At 41.6% G+C, this 20,787-nt stretch overlaps 1 protein-coding gene across 2 annotated transcripts in view; it reads right to left on the minus strand.

Moving 5' to 3' along the window:
* The window catches only part of FREM1 (FRAS1 related extracellular matrix 1), a 78,486-nt gene that overhangs the window by 41,105 nt on the left and 16,594 nt on the right, over nt 1-20,787 (minus strand). For both annotated transcript variants that reach the window (XM_064176488.1, XM_064176487.1), the window contains exons 8-18: nt 12,295-12,639; nt 11,298-11,440; nt 10,703-10,899; nt 7,996-8,086; nt 7,557-7,724; nt 6,816-7,024; nt 5,876-5,969; nt 5,145-5,397; nt 3,448-3,645; nt 1,742-1,927; nt 691-887 (exon numbers count right to left, since the gene is read on the minus strand). In XM_064176488.1, coding sequence (XP_064032558.1) covers nt 691-887; nt 1,742-1,927; nt 3,448-3,645; nt 5,145-5,397; nt 5,876-5,969; nt 6,816-7,024; nt 7,557-7,724; nt 7,996-8,086; nt 10,703-10,899; nt 11,298-11,440; nt 12,295-12,639 — 2,081 coding nt within the window. The remainder of the gene's footprint in view (nt 1-690; nt 888-1,741; nt 1,928-3,447; nt 3,646-5,144; nt 5,398-5,875; nt 5,970-6,815; nt 7,025-7,556; nt 7,725-7,995; nt 8,087-10,702; nt 10,900-11,297; nt 11,441-12,294; nt 12,640-20,787) is intronic.

Consider the following 20,787-nt stretch of genomic DNA (forward strand, 5'->3'; position numbering starts at 1 on the left):
AAGTGGTCTGTTAAACTGATTTCAGCCAGTCTAACAGACAGAGTAGTAAACAGTTACATTTATTAAATATATATATATATATATATATATATATATATATATAAGGAGTTCGTATTGGCCACAATTAATAGAAAACCTGTGATATTAAGTGCTAGGGAATGCATAGAGGAAAAAGCATTTAAGCACATAAATACTTTTTAAAAGATGGATGCATGTAAAAATTTACACATACATATACTTTTTACATTACAGTAAGATAAGCTTACACATCTCCAGCATGTTGGTCACAGAAATACTATTTGTATTAAAAGCAGCCTTCAGAGAAGGAAGAGGCTGTGCCAGGAACACAGAAAACCTCTACAATAAATTATAAAAGCTCCTGAGAAATTGTAAGAAGCAAAATGATTCTTCTAGTTTCCAGATTACTAATTTAAAGATGTGAGCCTTTTTCTTTTTTCCCCACTTCACTGCAATATATCAAACAGAGCTGAGCACTGCTCCAGTCTCACTAGAGGCCTGTCTTACAGGTTTACATGGGATTTAACTGAGCTGTTTCCTGAACTAAACTGAACTAAGCTGAACTTCACAAAGCAAAGGACACAGAGGAAGCGGTGTCAGAACAATGTTCTTACTTATATTAAAGAGTGTTTTCTGGTATAAAAATGACAGGCATTTTGATTCTTTTCTTACGGTTATATTTCTTGCTATAAATTCTGGGACTTCATCATTGTTTGGGTTGATCAGAACAAAAAATGGAGTCTCTGCTGAGTGATGCAGCCCATCAGTGACATAAAGTACAAAGTGGTCTTCTGTTGGCTCCATTCGCATGTGTCTGGCTTGTACATAGTTTATGTTCAGGGTTTTCAGCTGCTTCAGCTGAAAGGAAGCTAGAGAATCAAAAGAGATGACAAGTCAGTGTGATCATTTGCTGCCTTCTGGTTTTATGTATCCTTTAAAAGTATGAAATTCTGTGCTTCATCAAAGAAGAAATACCTTGTATTTTATAAGGCCTCAGTCATTTTTTGGCTGAAGGAATCACATCGTGCATGTTACAGTAGGACGTGTGCCCTTCCCCTGAAATAAAAATGCATCCTTCTGCTTCTCGTGGGATTGTGCAACTTCAGACATCTCAGAAATTAAATAGAAAGACCTTAATAGCAGGCAGGACTGACAGAACGTTGCTTGACTGACAGACCAGGAAAATGGGGACTGAGAGGTTCAGCGATTCTGGCTATCCAGCTGGAGACACTGGTAACAGCTGGTATGATTACAGATCATGCCATGATTGGTTCCACTGAGGCTGAAACTGCCTTACAATTTTTGAATGTGAACCACTTTTGTAACTTTGCCCTGGAAACTTGCACAGAATCCAGGCTGCTCAAAGTCTCAGCTACAGCATTTAACTGAATGAAATATAGGTGAAGGGAAGAGCAGGAGCCTTGAGCAGCAGGGAAGAGAAGGCAGAGAGAGGATATTAATACCTTATACCATCACTTCTAATAGATTGCAGCTGGAATACACGAAAGAAGGATTGGCTTGTTTATTTCCAGCAACAATTCTTTATATTTGCAGAGCTGTAGTCTCCCTTTGAACTTCCCCCACAATCCCACTGGTCTTCATCTGTCAGCCCCTGCCAATATTAATGCACACACCTGCAGACACCTCATCAGAGCCCACTACACAGCCCTCTGTAAGCCCTATGCATTTCACCTGCTGATCACCATATGTAGTAAAGACTTACCTACACTTATACCGACGTTACTCTTCTCAAACCCAGGAGAAGGTAATGTATTTTCAATGTAACCAAACTGGGGAGAAGAGACCAAGACAAACTCTAAGTCATCTGCAGTAGTGTCGGGGTCAGTGGCAAACAAATGGTTGATGGTAAGGGTTGCTGAGGACCCCTCCTCCACCACAAACCTTGCACCTGCACACAAACAATATGATAAGTGTTATTATTTATTTAGCTCATTTTACCATTGCTTTTGTTGACAATAATAGAAATAGTAATTAAGAGGGAAAGGTAAATACTGAGTTACTGAGGGATTTTGATTTAGATTTTTTTTAACTCTGTTTACACCATCAACTCTACTTTTGCCTTTATGTAAGTGGAAAGAAGGCAATCATGAAATTAGTCTACTGAGAAGTTATTAGGTATGGCTTATGTTCTGCTTAAAATCAGTTGTTACCTGTTCATCAGAGCATTAATTACACAAGAGCTGTTATGAATTGCTCATAATGAATAATTTTTTGTGCATCACTGTTTAACTTTTCCTGCTGAGAGAATGCTTGCTTCCTAGGGCATTTCTTGGGTGAGACCTTTGAAATGACAAAATTGCTCATAGATATGCTTAAGTATTCTCTGTTGTATATAAAACACATATGTAATTCTTATAAACATATTACATGGAAAAACACAAGCACACAGAAAGCATACCTTTAATATGCATGCTACCAACATCATCTAAAGCCCAGGAAATCAGTGAAAATTTCACACAATGGACTGTTGCTGGAGTACATTTATATTGCCAACACTGTTTCCCTTTTAACTACTTTTGATCTTAAAGAGCACTAGTGAAAAGATATCTTCACAACTATTAATTTGATCCATTGTGTATATAGCCTAGACTTGTCTTTATTCACTAAAAGAATTCATATAGGTAATAAAAGATTCTCTCCCTTGTAATGGCAACAGTCTACATTTCTGCTTGATACTTTATATGTGAAAGTATGGCTTTTTAGCTTGGAGAGGAGGAAACCAAGGGGTGGCCTGATTAATGTTTATGAATATGTAAGTGGTGAGTGCCAGGAGATGGAGCCAGTCTCTTCTTGGTGGTGCCCAGTGACAGGACAAGGGGCAGTGTGTGGAAATTGAGGCATTAGGAGGTTCCATGTGAACTTGAGGAAAATTTTTTTCACTGTAAGTGTGACAGAGTACTGGAATCAGCTGCCCATGGGGGTTGTGGAGTCTTCCTCTCTAGAGAGATTCTAGAACTATCTGGATGTGTTCCAGTGTGATCTGCTCTAGGTGATACTGCTCTGGCAGGGGGGATGGACCAGATGATCTTATGAGGTGTCTTCCAGCCCCTGACATTCTATGATTTTTATTCAGACTTAGGTTACATATGCAGCAAAGGACATGTATGGAGCACTGCACATGATAGAAGGGAACAGATCTGAGCACTCTTGTCTCTAACCATATGATACAGACAGGTAGTTGAAAAGCCACAAGCAGTTACTCATACTTGCACCTGCAGCTGCATTTCATGGTCGCAGCAAAACCAAAAAAAAAAAAAAAAAAAAAAAAGGAAATTCTGATCAAAACCCTTTGTATGTTGATCTCAGCAGACTCTTTCTGATGCTAAACAACAAACATCTCCGTGTTGTTAGTCATGACAGTACTGTGTAACACACATTAGAATGCTATAAGTAAGAGGAAGCTTTCACCGATTGCAATTGATGGAGGCTGGTTGTCCACTGGAAGCACAGTGATATTAAGATCGTAACCTGGCAACGGATTGTGAAGCGAAACTGAAGGAGGAAGAGATCCATCATAACAGCAGTATTTCACATCCAGGCCAGCCTCATCATCAGAGATGAGAAAGGTTAAAATCTCAATGGAAGGACTCAGGCCAATCTCCCCACCTGGAAAAAATGTTGCAGTTCAGAAGAAAGGTTTTACCAAAACTTCATTAAGTCTGAAGAGGAGGGAAACAGCAGCAAAAATGATACAGCAGCAAAAATTACTGAAATTCTTAATTCTGACTGATGGGGGTGCTGTCTGGTTAGGGATGTGGTTTGTTGTTTGTAATTGCTTTTAACCAGCTTCTGTTCTACAATAAAAAGGTGTAGAGAACTATGTAACTAAGTTACTAATGTAACTAAGTTAGTAATAGTTATGTTACTACCATTTAAATGTTATAATATTATGTTCTGGTTGTAATAGCTAATGGCACTCATTATTTTGTTCTTTGTGCACTAAGGTGTACACAAATGTTCACTTGTGGAGAAGGGGAGATCTTTTCTGCATTCCTTCTTGAATAAAATAGGGGGAAAAAAATCTTTCTTTTATACATATACTCTTTCTACAGTAAGTGGTAATATCCATGCCCTTCCAGAAGGAAACATTTTTAGGTAGCAAGAAATGCAGGTGTTCTTATATTCCTCTTTTGCCTACAAAATATCTCAGATGTGCTTTGTACTGTACTATATATTATGTCTATATGTAACCACATTCAAAATGTGGGCTGATACACCACAAGATTGAGAACTGCCACCCTTTGCAAGCTTCTGTGACTGGGTGTCACACCAGCTGTTCCCTTTAGACAGTGCCAGTTCTGAAAATATCATTCATATTCTCCATGCTAGCACAAAATTACAGATAATTACATGGAAAACCAAAGTATTTGGATAAAGCTGTCATCAGAGATGTAGAAGAGAGACTGCCCTTAATGCTAATGAAAGCACAACATTAAGAGGGAAAGGGCATTAAAAAGCCTTTGATTTCTATAAGTAATTAATTGAGAGGGCAAGTATCTTTGGATTTCAAAGATAAAACCACACTGAGATTTAACACTGTAGTTCGTTTGAGGGAAGTCTCAATATCATTTATCTTGTGGTACAGAGAGCCTATAAACTGTCCAAAAAAGTGAATACTCGTCTAGATTAGAGAGGTAAGAAATTGCTTCAGGTTGTTAGTTTTCTGTTAAAACTCAGAATTCTCATTGACAGTGTTGTATTATTTTACCTGCACATGGCTATAGGAAAAGGTCAAAGTTTTTTTTTAATGTCACAAAATAAATGTGAGGACTCTTATCTCTTACATGATGCAATAGTAACTTTGCACAAATATTTTATCTACAACAGTGAAATAGGCCTTCTAGGATTATAAGGCTTTGATAGACTTGTTCTAGTATAATTTTCAGTTCAAGCAGGGATTTGGAGGAGGTCTTAAAACACTTGGTAGTTGTGTACCATCAGCCTTCTTTGGAAGACAGCTTACTTTTTTCTCTAGTTACAACACGTGGTTTCTCAGAAACTCTTACTGAGCTTCTACAAAGATTGCGTGGATTATTCAGGTAAAGATTTTCTGCCAAAAACTCTCTTACCACCTCCCAGTCTAGTTCTGTCCTTGATTCACTTACTAGTGTGCTTATATGTGACTAAACCAGAGACAACATCAGCTTGGGAGAAGCGATCCACAGTAACGCCAGCTTTCCTCACTACTCCATGGTAAGGCTGGTGAGCCAGCACAAACATCAGTTTCATATCATCACTGTCTGCGTCTGTAGCATGAATGTACTCCAAGGAGAAGACCACTTCTTCACCCTCCAGGCAGTGAAGCACAGGAAGGAGGCCAGTTTGCATGACAGGTGGCTCATCGTTCACAGGCAACACCTAATCCAAAAAACAATTTAAGATTTTTTAATTAAGATTTTTTCATGTCAGTGCAATTCTCTTGTTTTAATACATTCCTTTTCAGACCAAACCAGCAGTATGGTGTCAATGTCAGTGTACACTGAGTTCTCTCTGTGAACAAAATTCAAACAGCTAAATTAGGTTCACTCTTAAAATTCAAAGACAAAAGTGAACTAGATAATTGTGACTTGAGAAAGAAAACCCACTCCCATTTTTAAGTACCAAGGAAATAATTTCAGACAGCAAATCCAAGCCAGAGCAAGCACAAATGCCTTTCAGCTAGTACAAGCCAAGTCTCCTCTCAAACTTATCACATAGACCTGAAAGCAAGGGTCAAAATGGAAGCATAACAATTCTGTTATCTTCCAATTTCCAAAGGAAGGCAAAGACTTTCGGAAGTCAAACTTTGCAGTCGTCTACACAAGCAGTTGTTCTCAGAAATACACAACATACTGACCTCCACCTGCAAGGTGAGCTCCACAAAGTGGATGCCATCTGTGGCTGTAAAGAGGACATCATCAGAGAGGGTCTCAGAGCCATCATGCCGATACCTGTGAGTTAAAAAAAAAAAAAGAGCTAAAGATGTCACACAGAGAAAGAAACTGTGCTTCCTGGTCATGCCAGGCACACAAATCCCTAGCAAGACAAAATGTAAGTGCCTGTGCAAGAGTATCCAAGATGGATGATTCTGAATCAGTGTCTTCTGAGAGATCTTTGTGAGATCTTTTGAAAGAGGAAAAGTCCTGAGACAAACCACGTTTCAGCTGGGAAAAAGGTTTAACTGGGGGTTTGTCATCTGTGTTCTGGGTGCTTATGGGATGTCTATCAAACATAAAATCATAGAATGATCTGGTTTGGAAGGGACCTCCAAAGGTCATCTAGTCCAATTTTCTCACTAGTGTAGGTTCCTTTTTTAATAGATAGTAACATGCTTGTAGAAAGCTGGGTCTTATTCTTGCCACAAATATAACAGCAAAATTTTAATCTCTAGGTTAATCAGTGTTAATATAAATATCCTTGTAAACTAATCAAGTTTAATAAACATGCAAGTTCCTTAAAATAAAAAAGCTGGCAACCATTGCCTTCTTTGCAGAAACTGCATGACTGATACCAGTTGCATCATCTGCATGTAGTGGTGCTTTGTAGAGAAACCTATCTACATCAGATGTACTCTCTAGCTCCTGCCACCTGACACATACAAGCTCATTTTCCATGGTGACCATTGACATCTTGAGTTTCTGCAATCAATCAGGTCCAGGAGGAGCTCTGCTCAAGCCATGATATGGTAAGCACGGCAAGCTGTAGCCTCTGCTCCTTGCCCCGCTTTACTGCAAGGTTTTCACTCATCTGACAGAGACTCAGCCACTACAAGAGTAAAAGACAGCCACTCTTCTAACCTGACTGCCAAGATATGCAGGTCTCCACAGGAAAGCCTGTCACCTTCATTCATAGGAACACCATGAAGCTCCACTACCCCGTGTTGAGGCTGTCTCTGCAGGAGGAGGAAGAGGTGCTCCCGTTTCGTGTCCATGTCAGAGATGAGAATGTGTTCCTCTGTGACAGAGCTCAGGCCACCCTCTTCCACTCTCAAATGGCTTGTAGAAACCTACATGGAGGAGAAATGTCAAACTCAGTTTTCTACTGCACATCTAAACATACAACAAAAAGGGCAATTTCAGCTTGCTGTTGTAAGGATGTGTGATATCTTTAAAACCAAAATTCCAAAGGCTGTACTGTTTTCCGCTATGTAACTAAGACCTAAGGCATTTACTAACAGTAGAAGCTAATAAGTAAAGCCCAGTCCTGATCCTGCTCACAACAGCTCCTGATCTTCATAGGCAATTGGCAACACAAAGAGGATAGATGCAGTTGTGCTGATGAGGATATGACATACCTATTCTTGTACAGTTGCTCAGATGCTGAAGGTAGCCCTCAGCTTATTTAGCACAAAAAGTCTGCTTGCATACTCTACAAACTTTGCCTTCTACTTTGCTTCTAAAGCAGGATATTTGCAAGACACTGAAACACTGATCCTGTGGAAGACTTAATTTCAGTCAGATGAGGATATCTCTCTGCACTTCTGTTTCTACTCGAAGTCACTTATGAGTCTTTCCCATTCACCCTCATCACCACCCTACCTCTGGAGCTTGATTGTCCACAGGAAGAATTGTAATATTGAAGCAGATCCCATATAAAGTGCCACCATGCTGATTGCTGACAGAAAAAATAAACTGGACTTGCTGAGGCTCAAGCCCAATGTCCTGCAGTGGTGGCATGTAGGCAACTTTCATATAGTTCACAGCGTGCTGCAAAAAGGGAAGAGGAGTGCATGTAAGAAGAAATAATGGATGCTTAGAAGTATGTCTACTTACATGTATGGCTCCTTAGCCATAACTCAGAACACTAGAGACTTTTCTCATACCGTGATTAGATATTATCTGAATGGTCAAAATTAATAGCCAGTGGTAATACTGCTTGACATTTTTCACTTCTTCTTTTCTTGTCAAAAAACAAGCTGTATACTGAACTTGTAAAAATTGCTTAGAATTGGCTGTGTTACCAGAGGACATAACAAACCTGAGTAAATGACTTCAGTGCAAGAGCAGCAGGATCTTTGACCAGCTTGGGGATGGTATCCACCATAAACAGCTTCCCAGCATCAGAGTGGCTGAACATAAACATATATGTCACATCCTGGTTAGCAATAGTGAAGAACAGGAAAAGCAACAGCCACATAGCTCTGTCTTGCACTTACCACTCTCACCTGCACAGAAATGAAACACATTTTCTTTCTTCTACCCTTGTTATTCATATAAGTGTTACCACAGAAAACTGATCACAAGAAGCACTTCTCAGAATGGTAATGAAAAATCACTGCGTACCTTGTAAACAAGGTCTAATTTTGCTACCTAGTGTGTCTACATACCTCAGATACTACTTAAACCAGCTGTGAATCTTGTCCACCACATTCTGATTACTTACACATCTATCTTTACAGAGAAAAAAAAATTATTTCCAAGTTTGATGCATCTTTTGAACTTCTGAATTGAAACAATTTCCATCAAGACAGCTTTCCAACATCAATAACTAGCAAATTGAATAACTGTGTGGCTATTTGGCTGAATAGAGGAGCAGCCTGATCATCCTCCCACTGCCACATGCTGATCTGCTGTTGCTTGAGGTCATAATTGAAACAATATAATTACAGAATCACAGAATCACAGAATTTCTTAGATTGGAAAAGACCTTCAAGATCATTGAGTCGATTCATTAGTTTCTCACTGGCAAGTCCTTGACTAAACCAAATCCCTCAGCACAACATCTAATCATTATGAATTGCTATGGTTGGAAAGGACCACCCAGATCATCCAGTCCAACCTTCATCCCAGCATCACTAGACCATAGCCTCAAGCACCACTTCCACTCTCCTTTTAAACACCTCCAGGGATGGTGACTCCACCACCTCCCAGGCCTGTTCCAGTGCCTGACCACCTGCTTAGTAAAGAACTTCCTCCTAACATCCAACATAAACCTCTCCTAACGCAACTTGAGGCCATTTCCACTTGTTCTATCATTAGTAATTAGGGAGAAGAGACCAGCTCCAGCCTCAGTACAACCTCTTTTTAGGTAGTTGTAGAGGGCAATAAGGTCCCCTCTCAGCCTCTTCTCCAGACTAAACAATCCCAGTTCCTTAAGCCGCTCCTCATAGGTCATGTTTTCCAGACCTCTCACCAGCCTCATTGCCCTTCTCTGCACCCGCTCCAGCACCTCAATGTCCCTCCCATACTGTGGTGACCAAAACTAGGCACAGTATTTGAGGTGTGGTCTCACAAGTGCTGAGTACAGGTGCATGATCACCTCGCTATTCCTGCTGATCACACCAATTCTGATCCAGGCCAGGATGCTGTTGGCCCTCTTGGCCACCTGGGCACACTGCTGGTTCATGTTCAGCCAGCTGTCCACCAACACGCCCAGGTCTTTTTCTGCCAGGCAGCTCTCCAGACACTCCTCCCCCAGCCTGTGGGGCTGCTGGGGGCTGTTGTGGCCAAAGTACACAACCCAGCACTTGGACTTGTTAAACCTCCTGCAACTGGCCTCAGCCCATCACTCCAGCCTGTTCAAATCCCTCTGCAGGGCCTTCCTGCCCTCCAGCAGATTGACTCCTCTGCTTAATTTGGTGTCACCTGCAAACTTGCTGAGGGTGCATTCAATCCCCTCATCCAAGTCATTGATGAAGAGATTAAACAAGACTGGCCTCAAAACTGACCCCCTAGGGACTCCACTTGTGACTGATCACCAACTGGGTTTAACCCCACTGACCACAAGTCTCTAGGCTCGGCCATCCAGCCAGTTTTTAACCCAGTGAAGAGTCCACCTGTCTAAGCCATGAGCTGCCACCTTCCAGCAGAATGCTGTGGGAAACAGTGTCAAATGCCTTATTGAAGTCCAGGTAGATGACATCCACCACTTTTCCCTCATCCACTAGACAGGCCACTTGATCATAAAAGAGACCAGCTTGGTAAAACAGGACTTGCCCTTCATGAACCCCTGTTGGCTGGTCCTGATCCCCCTGTTATCCTGCACCTGCCATGTGATCACCCCCAGGACGAACTGTTCCATAATCTTCCCCAGTACAGAAGTCAGGCTGACAGGCCTGTAGTTCCCTAGATTCTCCTTCCTGCCCTTCGTGTAGATGGGTGTCACATTAGCAAGTTTCCAGTCACAGCTTAAACCATGCAATGGATGGATTTAATTTTTCTCCTGTTTGGCAAACCCTTGCTGATGCTGCCATGAATTTACCAAATGATGAAAATACATTAGTGACACAGAAATTGCTACTACACCCATTCATTCCATACCCCTACTGACCCTATAATATCTTCTACCTGCTTTGTGCTCCGGGACCAGAAGTCTTTCACAATGCAATGGTAGTAATACATAGCTTAGAAAAATCTGTGTTTTCCCAGCCTGGGGCAGGTCTAGGGCAGCCTTCCTTTGTCAGTTGGGAGACACGCTGTTACTTGTGCTCAAGGCTGTACATATTCCTGCAGGCCACTGTAAAAGTCAAGCCTAGCAAACTGAAAAAAAGTATTTCAGGTGCTTTGCTGTTTCTTCTTGCTCATTAAACTATGCAATTTTAAAAACTTCTCTGTATATTTCACCTCTAGCCCATCCAGTGACACAAGCGACCCTGTGAACCCTGTGACACAAGCATGCTACTGCTACTGAGGCTGCTCCTCTTTCATGAGCCACTGCCCTGTCCCACCTGGCAGGTCACACCTACCCACGTGTGCATGAGAAAAAAGGGGAAGTAGTTATGATGTATGTCAGCTCTCTGTCTTGCTCTTCTACATCTACAAAGTGAAGATGTTTCTTAGTTAGATGAGCAATCTCAGTCTCCTTAACAACCAGATGACGGGTCACTCCTGGAACTTCTCTGGGTAGCTGATCATCCACAGGGATAATGTGCACCATCATCACCTGAAATCAGGAAGACAAAATCAGCAGTCATTATCCTCATTAAGAGAATGTGCAAACATTTTTCACAAACAGGAACACACAGAAGTAAGTGGATCCCTGGAACATGAGATTCAGGATATGGCTGTCATGCCATATCATGCACACAAGAATATTGGATGCAAACCCTGGAGATCTCATCCATTTCCTTTCAAGGTAAAAGCAATGTTAAATTCAGCTCTTCTTACCTGACTTCGGGAGAGCTGTTTGGTTGGTACTGTCTCCAAATCTAATTTGTTTTCAGGATTTCTTACTACAGCATAGGAGAAAGTTCTTGCAATGGACTTACCTCTCTACAGCCAAGAGGAGAGAATCACCTCATGTTAATCATCACATGTGACAAAGGTGCTTCAGTTTCATACCTGGGGCTCCGACAGGTTGGGAGGATCATGACTATCACACAGCACAAACTCAAAGGAATCTTCAAATATTTCTCCTCCCAAATGACGATAGTAAATTATTCCATTATATAGATCCTTCTGAAGAAAGCTGCTGACAGAATACCCTGTTGAATTGAAGGATATGCCTTCTATTGGACTAGTGCAGAACTAGTGCAGAATAATTTATAGAACTTACCTATTAGCTACGCAAACAATATGTGCAGCATAATGTTCTCTTTCTCACTCTAAACAGGGCAAGCCCTTTGATATTTTAGCTCACTGTCTTGCACATTTCCTGACAACCTTAAACTCTTCTTCTATGTCACCTAAAAGAACTTTTTAAAAATGAAGAAACATAGCAAATGAGCCTAAAGCCCTGTTCAGAGGACAAGAGAGAATTTGTAGGACTAAGAGCCTTTGCAACCTAGAGCAGGAGTTTCTGGGTCAGTTAAGCAAAAGGAGAGCTTTCTTCATCTTTTATTATTACTGGCACCATCTGATAGATTTGCACTTGTCAGGGATCCTTGCAGAGCCTGATTTTCTCAGCTTTTCTTAAGGAGAAAAGTACAGTAGGGAAATAGACTCAGAATGGAGAATTATGGGATAAACTGTGCTCACAACTCTAGTTATCCTGGTGCAAAGACCAGTAGTAGTTAATGAGGGTGGTGAGACCCTGGAATGGGTTGCCCACAGAGGTGGTGGAAGCCACATCCCTGCAAGTGTTTAAGACCAGGCTGGATGAGGCTCTAGACAGCCTGATCTAATGTGAGGTGTAACTGCACAGGGCAGAGGGCTTGGAACTATATGATCCTGTGGTCTTTTCCAACCCTTACAGATACTATCGTAAGGATTTACACAATGATGAAAGTCCAAATTAACCATGGTTTGTCCTGAGGCAAAGTAAGTTGTCTAATTGTACAATGTAGTTAAATGAGGAAGGGACCAATAAAAGTGTGCTACTGTGGATGCATTTCATTACCTATCAAGTTTGGTCCTGGTTTCTTCATGATTTCTCCAGCTTGTGATTGCTTGGTAATATTGAATAATATGTAGTCATCGCTGGAATCCATGTCAGAAGCACGAAGCATGGAGCTTTGAATCAAGATCATCTGTCCCTCATGTACTTCAATTATGACATTGCTGATAAGAAATGGAGGGCTGTCATCTTTAGGAAGGATATTGATAGGAAATTTATGGCGAATATTGTGGAAGCCATCAAAAATCCTAAATACCACGAAGTCCTTAGTAGAATCACTGTCGTCATGATGGTAGTGAACAACTCCAGCCTGAATGTCAGAAACTGTGAACATGAATCCTTTCCCTCCTGCCAAAGCAGTGTAAGAAAGCACATCAGAAACATACAGTTCACCTCAGATGAGAATCCTTCTATCAATATGGATAAGATTAAGGGAGACAGAATGAAAATGCATTTCTACATAGAAAAGACTAATGAAATCACCTACTTGAAACAAGCTTCTAGAAACTGAAATAGTTAATGAGAATGCAGAATTTTTATCTGTGATAGCAGAGAAAACTCTCCAAATGTCCATAGTACTAAAGATAATTTGAGGTATCAAGGTTTTTTTAACTGTGTTTCTAATTGAATTTCAACCTCTACTTATCGGAACATTTTACATGTAGTTTAAACTTCAAAGAGCCTTATCATTAAGCTCACATATCATTGCAATTAAAAACCTTTGTGTGTCTCTGGGGTTTTATTCTGAATATTGAGGTTACTGTCTACAGTAAAACAATTTTACACCTCTGCTTCACTCAACATGTTATGCACACATACAAATATTCAGACAGGTTAAAGGTTTCAGTAACTGCAAGCTGCTGCTGAAAGAGATCATATCCCCAGAGCCTCCAAGCAATTTTTTTTTGGTTTTGCCTTCCAGGATATATAATATTAGGGACTCCCACTCCTTCTGCTCCTTATTTGCAGAGAATCCCAAGCAAACTTTAGGATAGAGAAATTATGAGGAGTGACATGTTTCAGTTCAGTATCAATGAGGACAAAGGTGTGCCTCTAGGCAAAGGTGGAAAATATTAGGAAGTGCGAACAGAAGGAATGCGGGTGTAGGTCTTGATTTAATAAGCCAATGTCATCAGTATGAATAGAGAGTAGGGCTCATGATCTGAAGACTGCCACATGAACAGCACTCAAAGTGTATACAACTGATGCAAATTGTGCAAATATAGATCTTCACTTGAGTAAACATAGAATCCATGCCCATAATTACTACAAATGGTGATCCCAACATGATGGAATTCTAAAACCCACAGAGAACAGTTGGATGGTAGCGAAAGCTCAGCTAAGCTAAATATCACAGTATCACAGTATCACCAAGGTTGGAAGAGACCTCACAGATCATCAAGTCCAACCCTTTACCACACAGCTCAAGGCTAGACCATGGCACCAAGTGCCACGTCCAATCCTGCCTTGAACAGCTCCAGGGACGGCGACTCCACCACCTCCCCGGGCAGCCCATTCCAGTGTCCAATGACTCTCTCAGTGAAGAACTTTCTCCTCACCTCAAGCCTAAATCTTCCCTGGTGCAGCTTGAGGCTGTGTCCTCTTGTTCTGGTGCTGGCCACCTGAGAGAAGAGAGCAACCTCCTCCTGGCTACTACCTCCCCTCAGGTAGTTGTAGACAGCAAAATACAGCTGACCAGAGAGCTGTTTCATTGTGCAACAGTTTCAACACCTCTACAAGTTTGAGAGAGAGGTGAACAGCTGGGGACTGTAAATAATCATGGGTCTGAAAAGATGAATCTAAGTGTTAATTGCCCCAAGCAAATCATTGAGACCTTGAGATAAGTAGGAGAACTGTGAAGTAATTCTTTTTGTTGAAATAATCCAAGAAACCCTTTAGCCAGAAGGGGAAAAGTATTTTTCTTAAAACTCTAAAAGTTATTAATCAAGGAAATGTTAGAGCAATTGGATACTGTGATAAGATTTAGACAAGGAGGGTACAATATTCAGGCGTAGAAGAAATAGCCACTGAATATTAAGGTTAGTTTTAAGGAATTTAAAGACATTTAAATAGGTTGTATGGGATTTATTAAGCTAGATCTAAAGATACGTTTTCTGTCTGTCTCGCCTCACAGGAGTTCACATTTGAATGCCTTACAATGGGCAAGAAAAATCAGTGTACCTGAAGAGGTGCATTTCCTGAAACTAACAGTCTCTTGTAGTAGCAAGCAATCCACCTGGAGTTGGAAACTCCAGAAAAAAACAACTACAGAACTCTTTCTCAGATGGTAATGGTATCAGAATCTGAGAGATTTTCTGGAATTGACAGTGTGGTAATACAAACTAAATTCCTCTGCCTGCTTTAACACACAAACAGGCAGCAGCTTGCTTATATCATCTGTTCTGGAACCAGAGAACAGTCACTGACTGTCACACAATTAAAGTACTAACGTTGTAAATCCAGTTTCCTTCCTTAGTGGTATGACTGCCTGAAAAAACATGGAAACTGTAATGCAAAGGACACATGGAATCATTTAATCTAAAACCAATTTTGAAGGGCATTAACAGTAGAAAAAAGCAAAATCTATTTGAAGCTGTCCAACCACCAGTCAAGGTTGCTACTATGCTTTGTCAAGCACACCAAAGGGTAACAGATTGGCTGATGTTGGGGTCAAAGATAGCAAAAAACATACCAAAGTGATAGGTTTTACCCTGAAATAATAGAAGCAGCATTTTAAGTAATTAGTAACTTGGAGGTTTGTCAAGAAAAAGGGATATAGGTATCTCTTAGTGCTCACATATATCTTGTTTAGATGCCCGGAAGTTTTCTCTAGAGTACCTACGGTATATATGGTTACTCCCTCAGATTGAGGCATTCACTCCTGAACTCAGGTAATACAACAGCTAGATGATTTTGAAAGTTGATTGGCAATTGCATATACCTTATAAATCATAAGCCAGTGGACAAGAAATTGAATCACATGATAAACAGCCAAAACTGCATCACTTGGAGTGTGAGGACAAAAAGGAATTTGTCCTGGTAGGGACTAAATCCTGCCAGGCTTGTTTAATCCTTGCTCTCCTCCTGTTGCAGGTCTGGGAGTAGATGAGCAAACAATGGAGGGCTTGGCCCCAGCAAAGGGTTGAGGTCTAGGGGCTTAGCACCACGTATCAGGTGTCTCGTGCTGCCCCTCAACGTGCCTGCAGGGTCACACGAGGCACCAAGCTTTGAATTCATTGGCCAGGACAATGATGCTATTGCATATTGGCCAGTTCCATTTTCAAAATGGTGTACTTAATGGGGGGGTGATTTAGAAACTGCGCCTTTCTGCACTGACCCTTCACTGGGAACAGCAACTCATATATGGCTGCTTAACTGAGAATCACTGCAGCCACAAGTTTGCAGCTTGCACTAGCTCAGCAGCAGCAACTCAGTTCTCCTCTCCTTCCCTCTGCCTGGAATATTTTGTATTTTACCCCAAGATCATTATTGTGGGTTTTGAAAACATCTTTGTACAGGAAATATACTCAAGTACCAAAGCATTGTGAGTATATGTACTGGAGTTAATGCTAAGACTCCATAACCGCAGTTAGATTTTTTTTCCTGGATTTGTGTTCTGATTTTCCAAGTTCTGATTGATTAAACTGTTTAATTCCATGTTTACAAATACCTTTTTTGTAACTACTTCCTGTTGACTGAAAATCCGAAGAATCTCAGGGAACTGCCATTAATATTTTGATATTAATAAATAAATTAACATTCATATAGAAGTTAATATTCATAGTTCAAATGTAGGATTAATTTCTAACACAGAATTTAAGTACATTTTTAAAATATTGTGTGGGTTATCAATTGGAGAATTTTTGCCTGAAAAATTATGTTTTCTTTCAGGAAAAACAATTGGAGAAAATTAATAACATTGTCCTAGGAATCAGAGCTAAAGAACCATCTTCTTCACCCCCTTTAGCCCTGGAAACTAAGTTCTGTTAATAATTTTACAGGTAACTTTGGAGGAGAAGTGGAGCAGACCCTACCAGATGTTCTGAACAACCTATACTGCAATCAAGAACAGGCAGCTGGGACATATCACCCCTGAAGCTTCAGATATGGAAATGAGCAATACCTGACTTGTGTAAAACACCTGCAAACTCCTGTACAATCCCACAAACCAGGGCATGCTTAGGTGAAAGGGGTGGTTTTATTTCCATTTAAGGCACACTTGGCTTCATTAAATCAAACAAACCTGTCCCTCTTTAGAAGCTCTTCTGAACTCTTCTGCAGCTGCTTTTCAGCCTGAAGAATTTGAATTCTGCAAAACAGTGTGAGGAGTCCAGAGGTTTTGAAAACTGTAAATACTGCAAATACCACTTTATTCTGTGTGCAGCGAAGGAAGAAGCACTCTGTTTTATTACTGTTTGTTCCTAACAAAATATGCAATGTCCCTATATTTGTATTTCTTATACAAGTTTCAAAAGAAATAGTAACCCTCAGTTTGCCTGTTACTAACATGGCATTGCTGAACCGTGAGTCAGTGTGGTATGCTCTTCCAGAGTTTAATTTGCTGTTGGATGTATGAGTGATGTTACAGATCTGTTTTGTGTACACGAAAGAGGTTTTGTCCTTTGAAATGCAGTGATGGGTGTAACTGTAGCATTTGCATGTGTCTGTGTCTGATAAGATTATCCTGAGAGTAAGAACTTACTGAATATTTTTATCTAAGTTTTAATTTGTATAGTAGTTTTTAAGCTCTTCCTAGGCAAAAGGGGTGGAAGATTTAAAATACATGTTTCAGTCAAATGTTGTTATTCTCAGTTTTCTTGCTATTTGTATAGGGTTAACCCTCCAGGGGGAGTAACCTTGTGAGCTAGTTTGAAGCAGGCTAGAATGTTTTGGTGAGAGAAAGTAGATAATTGGCTACGAAAGGAAAACATTGGTTATGTCTACTCCCCTCACAGTCTTGCTGAGAGGTATGGGAACAAGAAAGAAAACATTAGATAACATTTGCCATTTTGCCTCTCTCTGCTTTTGGCTTCAGACTGAGCCACAGCTCCCTAACCTCACTGCCACTAACCTTGCTCCTTAACCTCTTGGCTGCACCTCTATTCTTTCTCAGGATTGGGGTAAGGTTGAGAGGGGCAGGGGGAGGTGCAGGGGTGGTTGAGAGGCTCTCATGGGGACTCAGGTTTCTGGGAGGGGAGTTGTGCTTCTGTATATAACTGTATATTTTGTAAATATCTGCTTGTATATTGTGCTAGCTGTAAATAAATAGCTTCATTTATATTCCCAGAGCCCGTCTGAGTTAGCTGGGGCATTTCTAAAAGTGGGGGGGGGCAGATAACAGCCAAACCACCACACCTTGAACCTGACCCTAGGTCTTGATTATTCCCCAGGGGTGGGTCTGAACACCACCAGGTGATGGTTAGCCCACTCCTCCTTCCTGTCCCATAAAAGCAGGGGGACTTTCTGTTCCACTCTTTCTGCATTCCCTGCTCTCTGCATACCAGCGTCACCATCTGTTCCTGGTCTCTCTTTGTTTCACCACGTGGCCATCACCCATGAGGTGGACAAAGCCATCACCATCAAAATCGGGTTGTATTTATACATTCTGTATTTGCTATTTTTCCCTTCCCTAACCTTTTGTAACTTCCCTACCTCAGATCACTTTCTAAGTTATTGTTAAACTTTTTAATTTCCAAATCGAGTGAGATTGATTTATTTGGGTGAGTTTACCTTTCCTCTTTCCTCTCTCTCTATTTCTAATTCCTTTCTTTTGGTAAAGGAGGGGGAAGAGGTAAGGGCACTCTACAAATTGTTATTGGTTCTATCAAATTTATCTGAGTCTCTGGAAATTTAAATTAGAACCAAGACAATATTCAAATGCTTGTTGCTTTTAAATCAAATGTCTGCAATTAAAATTAAAACCAAAACCCAAAGCCAAATGAACAACCACTACCTAAGACCATTTAGGAAACTTACTAACAGGCCCAGATGGACAAACCCAGTTTAAACATTTAGTAGGATGTGTAGCTGAAATTGAACTTGGTAAGCATACAGGGGGTTGTGGAGAGACATTTATTAGAACAGAATTGCTTCAATCTTGACAGGAGTGCCAGTTTTAAACTGCCTACTTGTTGTGGAGGGCCTGTAGGCCCGAAAGCAGGCTTATTTGTGCCTGCTCTGCCTGGACATGTCTCTCTGCCTGCACCAGGGGTAAACGAGCACAAAGGGGCAAAACAGACCGGGGCCATAAAGTCAGTTGCCCAGGACACCTGATTGTGTAAATCCCCACACGCCCAGCTCGTGCCTGCCTGGTGCTGGGCCCATGTGATTCCCATATTTGGAGTCCAGGCCTGTGGCTTTTACCAGCAGATGTCTGGCAGGTTAAAGTCGCCCACCAGAACAAGGGCAGGTGATCTTGAGGCAGCCTCCAGTTGCTCAAATAACAATAAATCAACCTCTTCTTCCTGATTGTCTGGTCTACAACAGACTCCAACCAGGATGTCAGCCTTGTTGGCCTTCCCCCTAATTCTTGCCTATAGGGACTTAACCTGATTATCTTTAATCTCTACTTCCATGACATCCAGAGCATCCCTAATGTATAGGGCCACTCCTCCACCCCTTCTCCCTTGCCTGTCTCTCCTGAAGAGTCTGTAGCCATTGATTACAGCACTCCAATCATGCGAGTCATCCCCCCACGTTTCTGTGATGGTGACAATGTTGTAGTTTTCCTCCTGCACCAAGGCTTCCAGCTCCTCTTGTTTGTTACCCACACTGCGTGCATTAGTGTACATGCACTTCAGCTGGGCTGCTGCTTTTACCCCTGTCTCTGGCCTACCACCCTCAGCCTCCTTTGGTTTGTCTCCCATACTGTTTAGCTGTGTTTAACTCACTTCCCCTTCCAGCCTAGTTTAAAGCCTTTTCAACAAGCCCAGACAGCTCATGTGCCAGGATCTTTCTCCCCCTCAAGACAGATGTACCCCATCTGTTGCTAGCAGCCCCGGGGCCATATAAAGTTCCCCAAGATCAAAGGACCCAAAATTGTGTTGGTGGCACCAGCCTCTGAGCCACTTGTTAATCAGGTATGATTTCCTGTGCCTCTCAGCATTCCAACCTGCAACTAGGGGTATAGATGAAAAGATTACCTGTGCCCTCGATCCCTCAGCTTCTTTTCCCAGTGTCTTGAAGTCCCTTTTGCTTGCTTCTAGACCTCTGGTATTGACGGAAGAGAGGGAAGAATGCCATACATACCTCTTTCTTTCAGCACTCTCCTAAGACTGGCATCATTAAACCCAGAAAAAAAGCATTCAAAACTTTGAGTTGACTCACTGTTCCTTTCAGTTAATAGGAATCTCTCCACTGATTCAGTGAGCAGTGGCTCAGGCCATTTTCCATCAGCATTTCAATTATGGTGCAGCTGGAGGGCTAAATCTGAGCTTTGTACATCATTTGGAGTTTGCTAGACAGACAAAAAGACAATCCCCCAAAATCGTAGTGATAGTTTCCTTTGCACATGCCTACGCAGACATGTAAAATGGAAGAAGACACAGCCTCTGAACCGACTCAGCCTTTGGCTGGCTGCCAAAGGGAGGCTGAGAAGCCCCAGGGAACTTAATCAAAGAAAAGAACTGCCACCGTGAGATGGGCCCTGGGTTCTGTGTGCAGGCACAGTTGGTCTGCTGCTTCGCAGCCTGCAGCTCGCTCCCTGGCTGGCCACATGCCTTAACACATCTTTGGGGCTAATATCTAATACTGCTGACACCGTAGTTTCTGTCTGTAGCACTACAGGAGGATGATCGTGCAGACACTGAACTGCTTGGCAGTAGTCTTCTGAGACAAAGCATACTTCTGAAGCGTGTCTGTTTCAAATAAATTCCAAATGCCACCTGCTCCTTTCCTTTAAATACTTGGTTTGTGTCTCCAGGTTTGTTTGCAAAATAAAATCAGTAATTTTGACCACTCAGAATGCTAATGAATTAGAACTCTGACTCAATCACAACTCCTTATAATAAACCTTAAGGCTGCCGGTAAATAACAACCATATCCAAATGTTTTCTGTTTTTGTCAACGAATCAACATTTTTAGCATCTCCTTTACAGTATCACAGTATCACAGTATCACCAAGGTTGGAAGAGACCTCACAGATCATCAAGTCCAACCGTTTACCACAGAGCTCAAGGCCAGACCATGGCACCAAGTGCCACGTCCAATCCTGCCTTGAATAGCCCCAGGGACGGCGACTCCACCACCTCCCCGGGCAGCCCATTCCAGTGTCCAATGACTCTCTCAGTGAAGAACTTTCTCCTCACCTCCAGCCTAAATCTCCCCTGGCGCAGCCTGAGGCTGTGTCCTCTTGTTCTGGTGCTGGCCACCTGAGAGAAGAGAGCAACCTCCCCCTGGCCACAACCACCCCACAGGTAGTTGTAGACAGCAATAAGGTCACCCCTGAGCCTCCTCTTCTCCAGGCTAAACAATCCCTCTGGCTTGGGCTGAATTCGC

The sequence above is a fragment of the Pogoniulus pusillus genome, chromosome Z (assembly GCF_015220805.1).
Source record: "Pogoniulus pusillus isolate bPogPus1 chromosome Z, bPogPus1.pri, whole genome shotgun sequence".
Taxonomy (NCBI): Eukaryota; Metazoa; Chordata; class Aves; order Piciformes; family Lybiidae; genus Pogoniulus; species Pogoniulus pusillus.